At 37.3% G+C, this 20,334-nt stretch overlaps 1 protein-coding gene across 3 annotated transcripts in view; it reads left to right on the top strand.

Annotated features, from left to right (window-relative positions):
• The window catches only part of MAPRE2 (microtubule associated protein RP/EB family member 2), a 181,891-nt gene that overhangs the window by 115,455 nt on the left and 46,102 nt on the right, over positions 1-20,334 (top strand). For all 3 annotated transcript variants that reach the window (XM_006150529.3, XM_006150528.3, XM_006150530.3), the window contains 2 exons: positions 10,267-10,412; positions 14,806-15,019. In XM_006150529.3, coding sequence (XP_006150591.1) covers positions 10,267-10,412; positions 14,806-15,019 — 360 coding nt within the window. The remainder of the gene's footprint in view (positions 1-10,266; positions 10,413-14,805; positions 15,020-20,334) is intronic.

Genomic DNA, 20,334 nt, shown 5'->3' with positions numbered 1-20,334 from the left:
TGAATTTTTTGATAGCATTAAAACATACAGATAGATAAATAGATACGAGAACTGTAAATGTGTGTGTGCATATACCTATCTTTGTGTATATTGAGAGAGCAGTAAGGTTTTATATACGAAGAAAAAGACAAAATGCTTATTTTTATATACATATTATACATGTATATAATGAAATTCTAATGAGTATATGTACTAAAATATAAAATCACAACATTGAAGCAGATTAATGAACTGTTTATCCGGCTCAGGATTCTACTATTGAATAGAAAAGGTGGAATTAACCCTCCTAAAATCAATCCTAAAAGGCTCATATTGTCTCTTACAGTTTTCTTTGTAATTCCTCATAGAATTATAATCTACAGTAATATCCACACCTTCTTTGAACCTTTGAATTTTTACTTGATAATTTCCTAGCAGCATCAAAGAGACGAGATATTTTTTAAAAATGGAAGTTCAGATCAGATTTTAAATTCCCCTCTGACATATTTTAGCTGGATAATGTTTTGAGCTTTGTTCCCAAATTTATAAAATAGGGTAACTATAATAAAAATCCTTACCTCATAAGTATACTATGGGGTTTATAATGTTAAATATAGATCCTAAAGCTCTAACAGATTTTACACATATGTGAGTGTTTTTATTTCTTGCATAATATTTTACACATTTATTGTTAAGTAATATTTTCTTTTTCCTAGCTGAATATTTCCTTTTTAAACCATCTATTTATTCTGATAATACTCTCCCGTCAACATTCTGGGATCTGGTGAAGATGAGTTGGGGTTTTTTTGGTCTTTTTTTCTTTCTTTCTTTCTTTCTTTTTTTTCTTTTCTTTTTTTTTTTTTTGTTTTACTATGCTTTATGACTTCATAGATTTAGCTCATTTACCCTTTAATTTTTTGAGTATGAATTTCACTTTTTAGCTCATCCTCTGAACAGTCTCCCAGCTGTTTCTTTTGGATTCCTATTCCCAAATGTGTGAACCCTGTTATGTCACTTTTGATGTGTAATAACTGAAACTATTCTTAAGGCTTTAGGTGCGGACACAGCATGGCACTGTATAAAAACAGAACAGTTTCCTTTTTTTCCTGTTTATTTCCAGATCATTTCAAGAATCTTGTCAACCTTCATAATACCTTGAGCTGATGGACTCAAACTATAGCCCATCATAATTAACCTCTTGATAAGCACAGCATCTTACCATTTGGATTGCTTTCATGTAACTACATTATCATATATTTAGCCTTTTGAAGTTTGTCTTTTTCTGCAGGCTTGATCTCCAGAGTGACTCTTAGTTTAGCTTAGGCTCATGGTTAAAAAAAAATTTATTTTAATTATTGAGACAAGCAGATGGCTTAATGGTTACATCACTGGACTCCCACATGGTCAACTGTGATTTGATTCCCCAACCTGGCAGCTTGAAACTCATGCTAGACATGTGTGCGTGTGTGCCCAAAATCCTGAGAGGCGAATAGAGGAGAAGGGATTATGGCATAGTTTTCCCGGGGGGTGATTTCTTTCTTTCTGTGTCTTTGGTGAGCACACAAGCCCTATAACAAAATTTCTCTCTAAAAAAATTAAAATAAAAAGAATTTATACCTCATAAATTCTTAAAGGAATATATAGGAATTTTTCTTGTAATACCTTTTACTTGGAAGGTTGGTAACATTGAACATTTACTATTTATCACACTCAACCTGCATACCTTCATTCATTGACCAGATATATATTGACACCCAATTAACCTAGGGACTGTATTACATGCCTTGATATAGAGGGGACTATGACAGATAACTTGCAAGCACTTTTAAAATTTATATCCCAGAGAGGAAAGATAAACCACAAACCAGCACGTGAATTAACAATAAAATACTAGGCATAAAACAGGTTGAGGTGATAAAGTGAGTGGAAGGCCACTTCAGTATGTATGGTAAGTGAGAGACTCCAAGGTGATCACATCTAAGCCTTGATCTTAATGACAAAAAGGAATAGCTATGCAAAGTTCTAGATGAAATAGCTTGTGTAAAGGCCCAAACATCTCTGGTGTAGGAACAGCAGGGAAGCCAATATGAAAGGAGCTTCATAGGGTAGGTAGGCAAAGAGAGACAGACAAGGCCTGATCATAGCACAGTGTAAGCCAATGGGAAGGAGTTTGGATTTTTTAGTAATTTCATAGAAACTACTGTGGTGTTCTTAGCAAGATAAGTACATGATCTGAATAATAATATCTTTGCCATAATATGACGAAAGTGGAATTCATGCAAACTATAGGGTCACATTATTGTACTGTAATGATATGACCCCAGTGCCCATATACCTGTATATCTGATGCTTTGTGGCTGGCTGAGACTTCCAGGACAATAGCAGTGATTCTTGAATTTCCTAGTTAGCTGACACTTCTTTTGTCTGCTTAATAATCAAAATGTAGAATTTCGAAAAGAGAGAGTGGTTAACAGGGCCAAATACTTTTAAGAGCTTCAATAAGATAAAGAATGAAAAGTGATTGATTTGGTAACAGAAAAGCTATCAATGACTTTGATCAGAATATGGTAAAGTTAGAAGACAATAACTTGGTTTGGAAGGTGTATATACATCAATGGAAGTAGGGACTAGCTTGTTACGAAGTTTTGCTATGAAGAGGAGAAGATAAATAATACACTAACTCAAGGATGATGTGGATCAAGGAAGGTATTTTTGTTTAATTTTACCAAAGTCAAAAGTTACTAGAGCATCTTTGCATGCTTTCATAATAATCCATACAGAGAGAAATATATTGCAAAAGAGAGTAAGGATAGTTGTAGGAGTAACTCAATGAGAGAGGTGATGTGACCCAGAGCACAAATGGAGAGGGTTGACCTTTGATAGAACCTGAAAACAACAGATTTGTTCAGGTTGTGCCTTGGTATCATTTCCTGCCCCAAAAGGAACCCTTGAAGATGTTCTTAGTAGCAGCAGTAAATTTCAAGGTATCCTTTCATCATATATTTTAGGCATATACCCTAAAAGATTTAGGAAACCAGAAGTTGAAATCGCCCAAATGGATATACCCAGAGGCAACAGCAACAAATCTTCAGCATAGTTCTTAAACTCAATAAGATATTTCTTAAAAATTCTCAGAGACGCCTTTGACTCTAGAAAATATGACATTTTGTAATACCTAAATGCTCATGTAGTATACCCTTCTCTGTAAGTGCTATTGTGATCTACTCTTTCTGTGTCGCTTACTGAAAAACAGCTTATTTAATGCTCATGTGGTTCTGAAATGCATAAAAGAGGTGTGAAAAGCCCAGAGCCATACAGGTAGCAAATTGTGCAGTTAAGATTCTAATCAAACTTTTTTTTTTCTCACTTTAGTGCTCAAGCATTTGGAGCCTCAAAAATATAGGAAGTTTTCCAACTTATTTTTTTATTAAAGAGAACCATGATAAGAAAATGGGACAAAATCACACAGAGTTGCAGGCAGTCCCATCTATAAGTATAGAAAACATAGATGCAAAAATCATCGTATTTGTGAATCTAAACCAGCAGTGTAGTGACAACCTAGCAAACATCACCAATTAGGATTTAGTCCATGAATACCTAAACAGTTCACCATCAGGAAATTAATGAATATGGTTAATCATATTAATCAAGGAGGAAAAGATTTTTATTATCTCTATGGTGGCTAACAAGGGAGTTGATAGAATTCAGTATTCCTGATAAAAACTCTCAATAAAACTTAAAGTAGAAAAATTTTTAAAAATGTTCTCAGCATCAAAATTAGTAGCCAATAACTGACTCAGAGGAGAATACAAGATATTTACATTACAGAGAAAAAAAGTGTATATGTATAAAATTGTGTATAAAGACACACATACATACATATAGAGTAATAAATATGTCATTTTATACATTGTGATTTTTCTCTAGGAACCCAAAGGAAAGCTTCTGAAAATTCATTAGACATGTTTAAAATCAGTTTTGATAGCTTACATGAAATGGTCAAAGACCCAGAAAGGCTACTAAAATTGACTCAAGAAAAAAATAGAAATTCAGAATATACCTATGTAACAAGAAAATGAATTAGTAGTTTAAAAAATCACAACTCTCACTGGGACCAGCAGATGGCATAATGGTTACATTGCTGCACTCCCACATGGTCAACTGTGTTCAAATCCTGGACCTGGACTTGAAACTCACTCCAGGTGTGTGTGTGTGTGTGCATGTGCCCAAAATCCCAAGAGGAGCATGGAGGAGAAGGGATGGCAACATGGTCATACTCCCTGAGGGAATGGTTTCTCTCTCTCTCTTTCTTTCTCTGTCTCTCCAATGAGCATATGTGCCCTATAGCAAAAATCTCTCTCTCTAAAACACACACATACACACACACTAATCTCTATAATGGAAAACCTAGGCCCAGATGATTTCTGTGGCAAATTCTATCAAATATTTAAAGAAAAGTTAACACCATTCCTTCAAATATTCTGTCAGAAAATATGAGGAGGGAACACTTTCCAACTCATTGTACAAGGCAATATTACCCTGATAACCAAACCAAAGATCACAAGTAAACTACAGGGCTGGCCTTGTAACACAACAGTTGGGTGCCATTCACAGGGAGCCAAATCCCACATGGCAGACCACAGTCTGAGACCCATCCCTGGCAACTTGGAAAACACACCATGTACATGTGCATGAGTACCCGTAATTTTAATGGGATAGAGGAATGGAGGAAAGGGGATTGCTACACTTCACTGGGAGGGAGGGGGTGATTTCTCTCTCTCTGGTGAGTGCACATGCCCTCTGACAACAAAAATTAAAAGGACTAAGAACAGTATGTCTTATGAATATAGACACAAAAATCCTTAACACAATACTAGCAGAATTCATCTAGCAACATAATATAAAGGGTTATACACCTTGACCAAATGGGATTAATGCAAAGTTGGTTAAATATATAAAAATCCACCAATGTAATATACCAGATTAATAGACTAAAGGACAAAAAACATATGATAATCTCAATAAAATAAGAAAATATTTGACAAAATTTAATACCCATTCATGCTAAAAACATAAACAAACTAGGAATACAAGGGAATTTACCCAGTCTAATAAAGCTATCAGTGAAAAAGCTAACGGCATACTTAGTGGTGAAAGGCTGGATACTTTCCTCTTGAATCAGGAGCAAGACAAGAATGTCCATTCTCAGCACCTCTTTTTAATATTATACTGTTAGTTCTACCCAGGAAAGCTAGGCAAAAAAAGAAATAAAAGTCATTAGAACTAATAAATGGGGTAAGTACATTTACATGATAGAAGGTCAATATCCAAAAGCCAGTTGTGTTTCTTTATATTAACAATTTAAAAATTAAGAATAAAAGTTCACTTACCAGTAGCATTAAAGAGAACAAAATACTATGGAATAAACTTAAGAAAAGAAGTATACACTGAGAGAGAGATTGATTAGATGCCACAATCCCCCCAGCCTCTAATAGTTTTATACAGTGATTGATCGTATAAAGTAAAATGCGTGTGTGCATGTGTGTATAAAGTACAAGGCATGTACACCGAAAACTATTGGGTTGTCAGAAAAACCATGACACATTTTTGCATTAAAAAACAGAAAAATACATCATGACTTTTCTAACGACTCAACATAAACCCTGTTGAAAAAATAACTAGAAAGACAACCCATGTTCGTGGATTGGAAGCTTAATATTGTTAAAATGGCAACACTCCTCAGATTAGCCACTAGATTCATTGCAGTCCCTACAAAAATCACAGCTGTTCCTTATACAGAAATTGACAAGTTCATATGGAAATGCAAAAGATCCAGAATATCTGAAACAATCTGGAAAAGAAAGAACAGAGTTGAAAAATGTATACTTTTGATTTCAAAACTGACTGCAACTCTCAAGATACAGTGTTACTGGCATAAGGGTAGACATGTAGATGGAATGGAATTGAGAATCCAGAACTACGCCCATACATTTATAGTTCATTGATTTTGAATAAGGGTGCCAGGACAATTAAATGGAGGAAGAATAATCTCTTCAACAAATGGTCCTAGGATACCTGGATTTCCACATGCAAAACAATGAAATTGAACTCAGTTCCACATGAATTAACTCAAAATGGATCATAGACCTTATTGTAAGAAATAAAGCTATACAAATTTTAAAAGAAAGTATAAAATCTTCCTGGAGTTAGGCAATGGTCTATTAGATATAACCACAAAAGCACAAGCAGCAAAAGAAAATTTAGGTAAATTAGATTTCATCAAAATTAAAAACTTTTGTGGACTGGCCCTATAACTTAATGGTTAAAGAAGCTGGATCCCACATAGTTGAACTTGGTCCACATCCTGGCTTCAGCAGCTTGAAAATCATGCCAAGAACATGTGCATATGTACCCAGAATCCTGCCAGGATAGAGAAATGAAGGAGAAATGATTTCAATGTTACCATTGCCCCATAGGAGGCACTCTCTCCCTGCATTTCTCTCTCTCTCTCTCTCTCTCTCTCTCTCTCGTGAGTATACACACCCTGTGACAATAAAAAGAAAAGAAAAAGCTACCCATGATTTCAAAAATATTTTTGCAATAAAATAATTTCATATTTATATTCCATTTTCCCATGAACTTTTAAAGTCCCTCTCATATAGCCATTAAGGAAATTGTATCTAGAATGTACAAGGAATTCTTAAAACTAAACAATAAAAAGGCAGCCCAATTTAAAGATGGACAAAGGGTTTGCATATCTCTCTCCAAAGAATGTATACAAATGGCCAGAAAACACATGGGAAAGATGCCCAATGTCATAAGAATTAGGGAAATCAAAAACATGAGTTAGCACTTCACACCCATTAGGAGAGCTAGAATCAGACTAACAGACAGTAACAAGTGGTAGCAAAGATATGGAGAAATTGGAACCCTGATACAGTGTTCATGGGGATGTAGAATGGTTCTTCAGCTTTGGAAAGCGGTTGGAAATTCTTGAAAATATTCAACATAGAGGTACCATATGACTAAATAATTCTACTCCTAGGTGTATAGTCAAGAGAATGGAAACGTGTCCACACAAACACTTAAACACAAATGTTCATAGCAGCTTTACTCTAGCCCCAAAGTGAAAACAACCCAGATGTCCATCAATAAAATATATTGATACATGGAAGATGACTCAACTATAAAAAGGAATGAAGTTATGATACTTGCCACAACATAGGTGAATCTTGAAAAGAGTTTACAGAGTAAATAAACCAGGCACAAAGGCCACATCTTATATGATCCCATTTATCTGAAATGTCCAAAATAAGAAAATCCTACCCAAAATATTGGCTAGCTCAGAGTCAATGGAAAGTCAACCAAAGGTTGCCAAGGAGCTGGAACAGAGCTCCTTTTGCTGTAGGAGTAAGTGGATGGGATTCTACTGTGCTGCTGTAGACTTTTAGTCATAAACCTCTTTTTTTCAGCACTCTAGACCCCACCACTACCACTGTGATTGAATCTTTATGGTCCCTTATGGTGTGTTTCTTTCATTCCCTCTGCTCAGATACCAGGGCAGGAACATCCAAAGGCAGAGCCTAGGTCATGGGACTGCATCCTTACTCCTGGGGACAGGGAAAGGATGCCCGCTCTCCTTGGGCGACTGTCGCTTCTCCCCATATAGGAAGTCCAAATGCCAGGGAGCCAAAAATGACAGATTTCCACTAACATTTGGCATAACTAAAATTAGAACCGTACTTTGTCATAGGCCAAAATAAATTCCACATAGATTCGGAATTTAAATGTAAAACTTGAAACCGTAAAAGTGCTTGAAGAAAATATACATGAATATTTATGTCAGCTTGGTTTGGGAAAATAGCTAAGCATGATATAAAAATCAGAAAGCCATTAAAGATATTTGTAGAGAAAGGGAATCATGGTCTATTAAGAAAACAAAGTTTCAATGAGTATAATGTGATTATATTTATAGGATGTGATAACACTTTTATAGAAATACATGTGTGTGTGTGTGTGTGTGTGTGTGTGTGTGTGTATAATACCCCCCAAAAAAAGCAAAGGATTAGAATAATACATACAGGGGTTATCCCTGGATGAGGAGGCTAAAGCTGATCTTGGATTTGGTTGGTTTTTTAGGACTAAATAGTATCTGGGTCTCCATAGGTAAATTTTATGTTAAGTTCTACAAAAGTGAAAATAATACTGAAGTACAGGTAGTGAGTCGGTTGTGTTTAGACAACTCCCATCCCCATACAAATAGGGTTGATGTGGCTCTTGGAACTTGCTCCATCTGGTGGAACTTCAAAGGGAAGAACTGAATAATTGAATGATGACTATAAGAATACCCCAGATCATGATGTTCCCTTACCTCCCCCAATGTTTTTTTGTTTTGTTTTGTTTTGTTTTGTTTTTTGTTTGTCTTATTTTGTCTTGTTTTTAAAAGGAATCCATCTGCTTGACTAGGAACTCCTAGTTAGTATTCAGGGTATTGGCATCTGATGGGGCAGCCAGCTGCAAGGACTCTGGAGATGATATTTATGGCCTATTTTAAATCACTCTCTGCTCTTACCTACAAAACATTTTCTGTTCTGACTATCTTTAGATTCCTGGTTTCATGTTCCCTCTTGTCATATACTTCTATCTCAGTGAAGGATGTTTGTTCTCTTTCTGATGTGAGTGAAAGGATATGTCCTTCCTATCTGTGTCACCTGAATGAGGTCCTCACTGAAGCCTTGCTAGTAAAGAATGAAGAGAGGCCCACAAGATCTGGAGACAGCAGAGCAAGAAGGAGAGAACATACAAATGGCGCTTGTTCCTTTTCTCACTACTCACTCGCATTTCTTGTTAAAAAAAAAAAATGATCATTCTAGCATTTCATTTCTTTTCTTAAATGTCATTAGCTTTTATTATTAAGATATGAATCAACAGACATGGTCTTGCCAAGGTTTTCTAGTTTAAATGATCATGTCCTAAAAATTTGTCTTATTTTTAAAAAATGAAGACTTTTAGTAATAAGCTCCTTTTCCTCTGACCATTTCCTCAGGGGACTCATTGAACATTTCTGTAACATTTATATCTCAGTCATAAACAGCATGACTCTAAACTTCTCTAAGTTTCAACATCCATATCTTCATCCTTCATGTTATTATAGTAACCCCACTGCTCTAGACTGGAATTAAATTGCTATACAACCGTTTTTTGTATTGAAAAGCTTAGTTTTACAGTTTTACCTAAGTTATTTTGCAGGATGGATATAAAATAGCTTGTGTGTGTGTGTGTGTGTGTGTGTGTGTGAGAGAGAGAGAGAGAGAGAGAGAGTTGAGCTGTATTGCATTTCATAAAAACTTTTGTATTTTTCTCATGTCTATATTTTCCTCTATTTTTTCCTCTTAAATTTATTTATTTTGATAACTTGGAGCAGATAGCAGCTAGATGGAAGAAAAAAATATGTTCCTTTACTGTGGTAGAAGCTACAAAGAGCTATTCTTAATCTGATTTCCTTTGCATTATAAAACAGTTTGAATATCCTTTACCCAAAAAGCTTGGAACCAAAAATATTTCAGATTTTTGTTTTTTCTTTTGGGTGAAGACTATTTGCATATACATAATGAGGTATCTTAAGGAGAGGACTCAAGTCTAAACATGAAATTCATGAATATTTTCTGTATACCTTATACACATAGCCTGAAGGTAATTTTATGTGATATTTTTGTATTGCAACATTTTGAATATTACCTGTCACAAGAGGTCATTTGTGAAATTTTCCACTTATGGTATCATATCAGCATTAAAAAAGTTTCCTATTTTGGAGCATTTTTGATTTTGTATTTTTTTAAGAGAGGTTTTTGTTATAGGGCATGTGCGCTCACCAGAGAGAGACAGACAGGAAGCAAGAACTCCCCTTTTCCCCCAAGGGGGATTGCCATGCCACAGTTCATTCTCCTCCATTCTCCTCATGAGATCTTGGTCATGCACACACGTGCCTGGAGTGAGTTTTAAGCCACTGGGTCCGGGACTCGAACCGTAGTCGACAACCTGGGAGTCCAGCAACGTAACCATCATGCCATCTACCGGTCCCGTAATTTTGTATTTTAAGATACCCCACCTATATGAGTGCATGTTATTTCTTAAGAAACCTGGTGATACTCTTGTGCCCACACTGTAAAACATGGTGGTTAGAAGTGGGAAAGTGGCGCATGCTTGCATCATCAAGACACTAGCATTTCCCTTCATCACACCTGGGCACTGTCCTACTCACTCCCGTACATTTTTTGTCGTTTCCAGGAGCAGCATATTGCCAGTTCATGGACATGCTCTTTCCAGGCTGCATTAGTTTGAAGAAAGTAAAATTTCAAGCAAAGTTGGAGCATGAATATATTCACAATTTTAAACTTCTGCAAGCGTCATTTAAGCGAATGAATGTTGATAAGGTAAGAGACTCACTTGGACCTTGTATTGTTTTTCCTTAAAATTTCTTTTCAGAAGAAATACACAAAGCTAAAACACTATTAATAGATATATCTTGATTTTCTTTGGGTCGTCGAAAAAGTCATGATGCATTTTTGCATGCAAAAACAGAAAGGCCAGCAGGTGGTGTGGTGGTTAAGACACTGGACTCCCACATGGCTGACTGCAGTTCCAGTCCAGATCTGGCAACTTGCTTTCTCATTTTCTTCCTCACTCTCTCTCTTTCTCTCTCTCTCTGGTGAGTGCACGTGCTCTGAGGCAAAATAAAATAAATAATAAATGTTTAAAAATTACATTTAAAAAATGTAAGCTCTTTAGAAACAAACAAAAAAAAAACATGGAAAAATATGTCATGACTTTATGACAACCCAATGTATAGGAGATAACAGTAGGTTCATAGCATATAGCATACTCTAATGTCCCATATTTATATGAGATTTTATTTCAGGCCATTTTGTAAATTTATAGCCATTAGACTAACAGCTCTAACGGGAATCAGAAATGTTAAGATGTTGTTACGTTTTAGCATTGCAGATGAAAAATTGTTATGTTTGCCAGATGCTACAGTGGTTTATTGTGTATTTTGTCCCTTTGAAAAAATAGCAAGCATGTTTTTGGGGAATCAGCTTTGCTTTGAATCCCAGCTTCATGACTTGAGCAAGTTATTGAAATTCTATAAATCTGAGTTTACCCATCTGTAAACAGTGACTAAAGCCCCTTACCTATGATTATGAAGCAGAAGTGAGGGAGTATATGTAAAAGTATCCAGTATAGTGTATGCCCTCAGATTCTGAGTCAGTGTCCATAAGCGACCTGCTTTTTGTCCTTTAAATTATTGTAATTTTGTCCTAGAGTCAAACTGGAATTCCTTTCCCTCTAATAAGGGACTTTTGCTAAAACTCACTCAGTCTCCTTGAATGTTTATTACTATTCAAATAAATGATGAATCCATATTCCTTACTTGGGTATGTGCCTTAGGGTTAATAAGCCTGGGAAGAAATTTTAAATAAAGGAATAGAGAGAGATTAGTGGTGGAGAAATGGAATATTTTTGTTTGAATAAACAGTAGTAATAAATAGGGTATGGAAGTGAAAATAGTGGGTTGTTAAGAGATAGATGTTAAAGAAAAGTTTTATAAGCTATTCTTAAGTTTAATGCAATTAATATTTTCTTAGGTAAAAATATTCTTATCCAAATGTTAAGACAATCTTGGCTTATGGTTTTATCAGCATTTTTCTTTTGAAACAAACATTCTATTTAAAAAATAATTATTATTATTATTTTATTTAACTATTTTTTTTGAGAGATTTTTCACTGTAGGGCGCGTGCGCTCGCCAGACAGACAGAGAGAGACAGAGAGACAGAAAGCGAGAAATCACCCCCCAGGGGGGGTGGTCACGCCGCAATCCCTTCTCCTCCATTCTCTTCTCGGGATCTTGGGCACGCACGCACACGCGCCCGGCGTGAGTTTCAAGCCACCAGGTCCGGGACACGAACCGCGGTTGACTACGTGGGAGTCCAGCGACATAGCCATTACGCTAACTGTCAGTTCCCTAAGTTAACTATTTATTTATTTCAGTTTGACCAGAGAGGGACAGAGCAAGAGAGAGGAAGAGAGGGAAAGGCAAGGAAGCAAGCCACCAGGTCTAGGACTCAAACCACAGTCGGCCATGTGGGAATCCAGCCCTTAACCACCACGCTTCCTGCCAGCCCTGCAACATATATTCTTTTAACCCTCTGGATTTTTATCAGCTTTTTTTATGGCCTGTGCTGTGGGTAATTTGCATCTGTGTTCAAAACTAGAGCTGTAAAGATTCTCCTCACTTTTCCAAATTAGTAGCACCACTTATGTTTTTCTATTCATTTTCTATATATGCTTCTAGGTTGAAAAGAAACACCTGCTCATAGGTGTATTGGTGGGTTCCATATCTCTCTAGAAGGTGACACAGAGGAAGGATGAGCAGCAGAGGGAGAAGACTGACCTTGATGGTCTTTGTCAGCCTCTCTAGTTTTAATCGTGCTGTGATTTTACCCACACGTGATATAGACAGCACTCATTCCCCTGTTCACATTTATCGTAGAAGTGCAGTATATTGAACGGTTCTATGCAGAGTTCTGCTTGCTGCCTCAGATTTTGAACTCATGCCTCTGAAGCCATCATTTTGATGGCAAATACAAAATTAAGTCAACACAAATAAGTACCTTCTTGTAATGGTTTATTTACCACCATCATCTAAAACTTTAACTTCTCACATCAGACAATAAACCAAGTACAGTAGCATTAGTGGGCTAATTAAAAGGCCTTCTTGGGACCAGCAGATGGCATAATGGTTACATCATTGGACTCCCACATAGTTGACAACAGTTCAAGTCCCAGACATGGCAGCTTAGAACTCATGCTGGGTGCTAATGCGTGTGTGCCCAAAATCCCAAGAGGAGAATGGAGGAGAAGGGATGGTGGCATGGCCATTCTCCTCAGGAGTGATTTCTCACTTTCTGTCTCTCTTGTGAGTACACATGCCCTATAGTAAAAATCTCTCTTTAAAAAATAAATAAATAAAGGCCTTCTACTCTTAAGAAGTCATTTTTTTTGAGACAGTGAAATATCATAAACATTTTAAAATCAGAAGATAAGAAGTTAATCAAATAGTACAATGACAAGTCAATTAAGTGCACATGTGGCAGGAATTCTTCCTTGGGAGCAAACTTCACTGAAGTGATGGGAGGGAAATACCAGCACTAGATCTGTATTACCAGAAGAGTCTTCATGAAAAATACGATCTCCTTGCAAAGTTTCATTCTCTTTGCTTTATTCTGTTTTAGCCACACAAAAATTTTCTTTTTTGAGAGGTTTTTGCTATAGGGTGCATGTGCTCGCCAGACAGACAGAGAGAGACAGAGAGACAGAAAGCGAGAAATCAGCCCCCAGGGGGGATGGCCATACCACAATCCCTTCTCCTCCATTCTCCTCTCGGGATCTTGGGCACGCACGCACACGCGCCTGGCGTGAGTTTTAAGCCACCAGATCCGGGACACGAACCGTGGTCGACTACATGGAAGTCCAGCGACATAGCCATTACGCTAACTGCTGGTCCCACAAAAATTTTTTTGAAAAACTTATTGCTGATTGAGTTTAATGGATGGCCTTTAATGCTTTAGTTGCATTTTCGTTTAAAATTGTCATTGATATTTAAGGTCTTTTACATTTTTTAAGTAGTCCTATTAATACATTTTAGAATATAAATGGTATATAGCTGCTGAGGTAGCAAATCCCTGCCAGAAGTTTAATTTGTACAACTTCCATTCGTGTGGTCACACGGTGAAGCCATGTGCTCTGAGCACTGGGTTTTTGTCTGAACACATGAACACACACACACACACACACAGTCTGACTCATACCCCAGCTTTGTTACTCTCATGGTTTACATTTAGCTGTTAGTCCCACCCAAGATGTGGGAAATAAGGATCTGGCAATGCTGCTGTTGGGATAGGAGAGGTACCTTTCCATTTTCTTTCCATAGTCGTGGGCCACTGAATTATAGCTAAGCAATCAAACCACATTTTATCCTTGTCATAACACAAGATCTCTATAGGGAATACCAGTTGCCACTTTAGGTTGCAGTACGAAAGCTACTCCAGGAAAAGCTGAGGACTATGTATCAGAAGATGGTGTGAACTCTGTGCACCTGCTCCTCTACCTTCCGTGACCCCTTCATTAGCCCTCGTTTCTTATCCTCTGCACTCCTGCAGCATGTTAGCTGTGCCCCTGGGTAGCCCATGAATTAGTGGCCCTATATTGTGCTTAGTTGTTTTCATACTTGTCTCTGCATTGTAAATAAGCTCTGGGAAAGCTATTTTGTTTCATATGAACCATGAGATTGGTATATGTTTTCATGAATTTGAATCTTACGCAATTGCACCCATAGTGGCTATAATCATTACAAGAATTTATCCTAACACAGCTGGACCACGCATTACAAAGAAATGAGAAAAGCTCGTCAATCTTGAAATAGCAAAACATCTCAGGTTTTTATTTTGGAGGAGAAATAGTTTAAGTCAAATACTATGAAGGAAACCAGTTCTACCTGAGAGCTAAGGATATTCCTTCTTTTGTCTGGTTTGTTGAGAATTACTAAATATTACAGGGAAACCAGCTATGATGTTTTTTCTGAGTTCTTTAATATGATGAAAAATTATATTAATTCTGAAGCATGGCTAGCAGAGAAACTAGGAAAGATATCAGTGGTCATGAATTGCAAGCATGCAAGAAATAGTCATACTTAGAGAATGCTTCCGTTGTATGGAATATAAGAAAACCTGAGGTTAGTGACTGACATCACGATTTTTACATTGCAGGTAATTCCAGTGGAGAAGCTAGTGAAAGGGCGTTTCCAGGACAACCTGGATTTTATTCAGTGGTTTAAGAAATTCTATGATGCTAACTACGATGGGAAGGAGTATGATCCTGTAGAGGCACGACAAGGGCAAGATGCAATTCCTCCCCCCGACCCTGGTGAACAGATCTTCAACCTGCCAAAAAAGTCTCACCATGCAAACTCCCCCACAGCAGGTATTGTCACCAGAAAAAAATCATGGAATCACCTCCATGTTTGTAGATGGTTCAGACCCTCCTGTTCTTTACTGTGTGTGTAATTGATTCTTCCTAGTAGTCAATATTTTTAACACTTTTGAATGATTTTTGTTTTCTGTCTAACCACACTTATCTTCCCAGCAGTGACCTAGTTATCATAAGTCTAATGATCTTGACTTAAATGATTAAAAGACAGACGGGCCGGCAGGTGGTGTGGTGGTTAAGGGTACTGGACTCCCACATGGCTGACCATGGTTCAGTTTCTGGACCTGGCAACTTGCTTTCTCACTTTCTCTCTCTCCCGCTCACTCTCATTCTGTCCCTCTCTGGTCAAATTAAATAAGGGGGACCAGCAGTTAGCATAATGGCTATGTCCCTGGACTCCCATGTAGTCAACCGCGGTTCGAGTCCCGGACCCAGCGGCTTAAACTCACGCCGGGTGCGTGTGCGTGCATCCCCAAGATCCCAAGAGGAGAAGGGATTGCAGCATGGCCATCCCCCCTAGGGGGTGATTTCTCACTTTCTGTCTCTCTCTGTCTTTCTGGAGAGAGCACATGCCCTGTAGCAAAAATTTATTTTATAATATATTTCAAAATTAAAAATAATTCAAATAACGTAAAATAAATAAATAAAAGTTAAAAATAAAATAATTATTTAAAAAAAAAGGCTACTGATGTGTTACCACTAAAGCTAAATGTTAAACTAATACTAATACTTCAGGGACCCAGTTGCCATGGCACACGGATAAAGAAACTGATGTTTCTGAGGTTGAGACCACATGAGAGGCCCTGGGGCCCGCACAGAAAGCCATGCGAGGTGGTGCCTTCTGGTAGTCCCAGCTTCTCAGGAGGCTGAGACAGGATGATCACTGTAGAGATCCTGAATTTTTACAAAAAGCAACAACAACAAAAAATACTCCAAGGATAAATTTCCTTTTCCTTCTAGTTTTTCTGGAAAATTTTCAAGTAGTCCATTTAGATTTTAACTGAGATGTTTTTTACTGTTTAATTGCTGATAATACAGACTAGAAGACAATTGATTTATGCTGTTAAATATGCATCATCTTTAGGGCCAGCAGGTGGCACAGAAGTTAAGGCAGCTGGATCCTGTGTGGCATACTGAGCAGTTTAAGTCTTGATGACTTGGAAATCACACCAGGCACATATGCACACATGCCCAAAATTCTGAGAGGCGAATGGAGGAGAAGGGATTGTAGTATGGCAATCCCCTCTGACTGGGAGAGGGTAATTTCTTACTTTCCTTCTCTCTTTCTCTCTTGCTCTGTGTCCCCAGTGAGTGCATGCACTCTGTAACAAACTTAAATATATATACATACATACATACGCATATATATATATATATGTGTGTATATATGTATATGTATGTGTATATATTTGTTAATATTAGTATGTGTGTGTACACATTTATACCCATTTACACATAAACACATATACACTTTTAATATATGTATATGTATGTATATACATATATATACACACACATAGGCATCATAATCTGTAATCCTGCAGAGGAAGTTCATGAGCCATACATCCTATCTCCTATATATACAGTGCCAATTTTTATGTGATGCAACACCTCATTTACCCAGCTTTTTCCAAAAGTCACTGAGAGTAAATACCTAGAAGCTATTGAAAGGGCATTTCTAGGACAAGTTACTATTTTTTTAAAAAAAAAAGAAACCTTTTGTGAACAAAAACTTTTCTAAAATGTAAACAATGTTTGCCATAAAAACCAGACTTACCGGGAACCAGCAGTTAGCGTAATGGTTATGTTGCTGGACTCCCACGTAGTCGACCGCAGTTCGCATCCCGGACCCGGTGGCTTAAAACTCACACCAGGCGCATGTGTGTGCATGTCCAAGATCCCGAGAGGAGCCTGGAGGAGAAAGGATTGCAGTGTGACCAACCCCCCTGGGGGGTGATTTCTCGCTTTCTGTCTCTCTGTCTCTCTCTGTCTGTCTGGCGAGCGCATGCGCCCTATAGCGAAAATCTCTCAAAAAAAAAAAAACTTATCAAGCAGAGTATATTGTAAAATCGGGTCATTATTTAAAAATATAAGTTGATTACTGGACAAATTAAGTGGTGTGTCTTCAGAAACCATTTGTTTCCATCTCAAATGTGGGGTCCAGTTTTCAACCTTGTTAAATCATAACTTTAATTTTATAGATAATACAGATTTCTTATTTATGCCTAACCTTTATTCAGAATGGGTTAGAAATGGTTAACAATAATACATAGATAGGAATGGCTTTGTAATCACAGTTTTCCTTAGTGTTGAGAAGCCTTTTTTTAAAAAAAATTGGGTTATAGCTGCTGGGTTGTCAGAAAAGTCATGACTTTTTTTTTTTTTGTCCTGCTTTTCTATGTAAAAATGCATTAGGACTTTTCTGGCAACCCTTATATTCCAGGTAGACTGAAACCACTGAAAATCTGACATTTATTTTTAAATATTTTTTCTCTTTTTTATATTATTGACATAATTGTACATGTTAACAGGATACAATGTGATGTTTCAATACATGTATAAATTGAGTAATGATCAAGTCATCATAATTAGCACATTTATCACTTCGACCATTATCATTCACCATTTTTTTTGCTGTGAAAATATTCAGAATCCTCTCCTCTGGCTATTTGCATCATGTTGTCTGTAGTCCTACTGTGCGTTCGAGTACCATGACTTAGTGCTCCTATTGTAACTTCATGCCCATTGGCTGACCTCTCCCCATTCCCCTTCCTCTCTCTTCTCCACAGTTTCTGATAAGCTTAGTTGTCCTCTCATCCCTATGAGCTCAGTGTTTTTAGATGCCATATCTGAGTAAAATTCTGTAGTATTTGTCTTTTTGTGCCTTGCTGATTTCACATAACATAATGTCCTCCAGACTCATCCATTTTGTAAATGACAGAATTTCATCCTTTTTTAAATAACTGAATAGTGTAGCAGAATACACCCTGGTTAAAAAAGGACAAAGACCTAAATAGACATTTATTCAAATGGCATATATGAAAAAATGTTCAACATCATTAACCATCAGGGAAATGCAAATTGAAATGAAACCTCACCGCAGTTAGTATGGCTATTATCAAAGAGACAGAAATTAACAAATACGGATGAGGATGTGGCGAAAGGGGAGCTCTTTTACATCGTTAGTGGGGATATGAATTAGTACAGCCGTTATAAAAAACAGCATGGAGAGTCCTCAGAAAAACAAAACCAGAATGTTTATAAATGATCCAGGAACCCCACTACTGAGTATATATATCGGAAGGAAAGAGATCAGTATATGAAAGAGGTGTCTGTACCCCTATGTTTAGTGCAGCACTGTTCACAATAGCCAAGATACGGAATCAGCTGAAATGCCCATGAACAGAAGAATGGGTAAAGAAAATGTGACATATGTTAGAGATCTTTAAAAAGTTCATGAAATATGCATATTAGGAAAAAACTGTGGATGTCCATTTTTCACCAAAATAAACTTTCTTTAATTCCATTTTCCACAAATTTTTTAAAAGTCTCCTCATATGTACAATGTAATAAATTTTTTTTTTTTTTGGAGAGATTTTCACTGTAGGGCGCGTGCGCTCGCCAGACAGACAGAGAGAGACATAGAGACAGAAAGCGAGAAATCACCCCCCAGGGGGGATGGTCACGCCACAATCCCTTCTCCTCCATTCTCCTCTCGGGATCTTGGGCACGCACACACACGCGCCGGGCGTGAGTTTTAAGCCACCGGGTCCGGGACACAAACCGCGGTTGACTACGTGGGAGTCCAGCGACATAGCCATTACGCTAACTGCTGGTTCCCTGTAATAAAATATTTTTAAAATATTATTTAAGGGCTAGCCCCATAGCCTAATGGTTAAGGGAGGTGGATCCCACATGCCAACTACAGTTGAATCCTGGCCTGGCAACTTGAAAAACATGCAGGGCACATGTGTATGTGTGCCTAGTATACTAGCAGGACAAGAAATGGAGAGAAGAATGCCTCACTGAGGCATCCTTTCTCTCTTCTCTCTTCTCTCTGTCTCTGACAAGTGTCATGTCCTCTGGCAATCAAATATATATATATATATATATAAAATTCAAAAAATTGTAAATACTAGGATTACTAAACATATTCATAAATATGTTAGATGAATTATGTTTCATCTGTATTATAATAGTGGTGGTATAGAGAGAAAAGAACAGGCACTCCAGGAGATGTTTAGGAGGCAAACTAGGTTAGATATCAGTAATGGATGGATACTAGGATAAATTAGAGGAAAGTATGAAGCATGACTTCTTGGTTTGTTTCACATGACTGGAAGGTTAGGGGATATTGTTCAGAATGTGCTAAAAAAGAACCAGATCTGAGAATAAATCATATGTTTGTTTTGAACTTACTGAATCTGGGATACCTTGACAGCATCTAAGAGGAGACCTAAATAGGCATTTTTGTGTTTGTGTGTACATGCATGCATGTATTTCTAGAGCTAAAAAAAAAAAAAGCATGTGAGTTCTTCTGTAGTATATATCCACATAACGTACTGCTGAGTGATAAGGGGAATGAGCCTGGAGGAATGCTACTGTTGAATGATTAAGAGGACGGAAGGAAAGGCTTGCATAAGAAGCAGGGAAGGTAGCAAAAAGGTGAAGGAAACTAGACAGTGATATTTTGGGGTAGCAGAAGGAAGGGGACAGATTAGCCAGTAGTGTCTAAATCTGCTGAGAAGTCAAGCAAAATGAGACGTGGAAAAGTCCACTGGATTTGTCCATCTGGGTGGTCATTCAGTGGAACAATGAGACCAGGAGCAGGTTGAGAAATGATTTGGGGAAGAAATGGAAACAATATGAAAATCCAACTTTAGAGCCACAGAACAGGTGAAAGAAAACTAAGCCCATGCCTTTGAGATTATATGTGTTTAAAGGGAAAGAAGGAAAAAGAGGATGCTGCAAGAAAGAACATCATCAGGAAGAAAATCAGGAGAGCTCAGCATCAGAAAGCGAACAGTAGGGAATTTCTAGAAAGTTCAGTCACCAGCTGTGCTGAATATTAATCGTGGAGATATCAAATAGGAGAAAGACAGAAAATAGATGAGAGAAATCTGACTCCTAGGAGGTGATTAATAGTACTTTCGAGAATTGGTCCTTTAAAGTGTTGAGTGCACATGCCTAGATTGTCTCGGTTTAACAAGGGTATGTGGAGTGTGAAAGTGGAGGTAGAATAGATTTGACCTTAAACAAATTTGTCAGGAAAAAGATTGAGGAAAGTGAAAACATTTAGTTGATGTAGG

The sequence above is a fragment of the Tupaia chinensis genome, unplaced genomic scaffold (assembly GCF_000334495.1).
Source record: "Tupaia chinensis unplaced genomic scaffold, TupChi_1.0 Scaffold000290_1, whole genome shotgun sequence".
In the NCBI taxonomy this organism is placed as follows: domain Eukaryota; kingdom Metazoa; phylum Chordata; class Mammalia; order Scandentia; family Tupaiidae; genus Tupaia; species Tupaia belangeri.
This window is presented reverse-complemented; position numbering and strand designations above follow the sequence as displayed.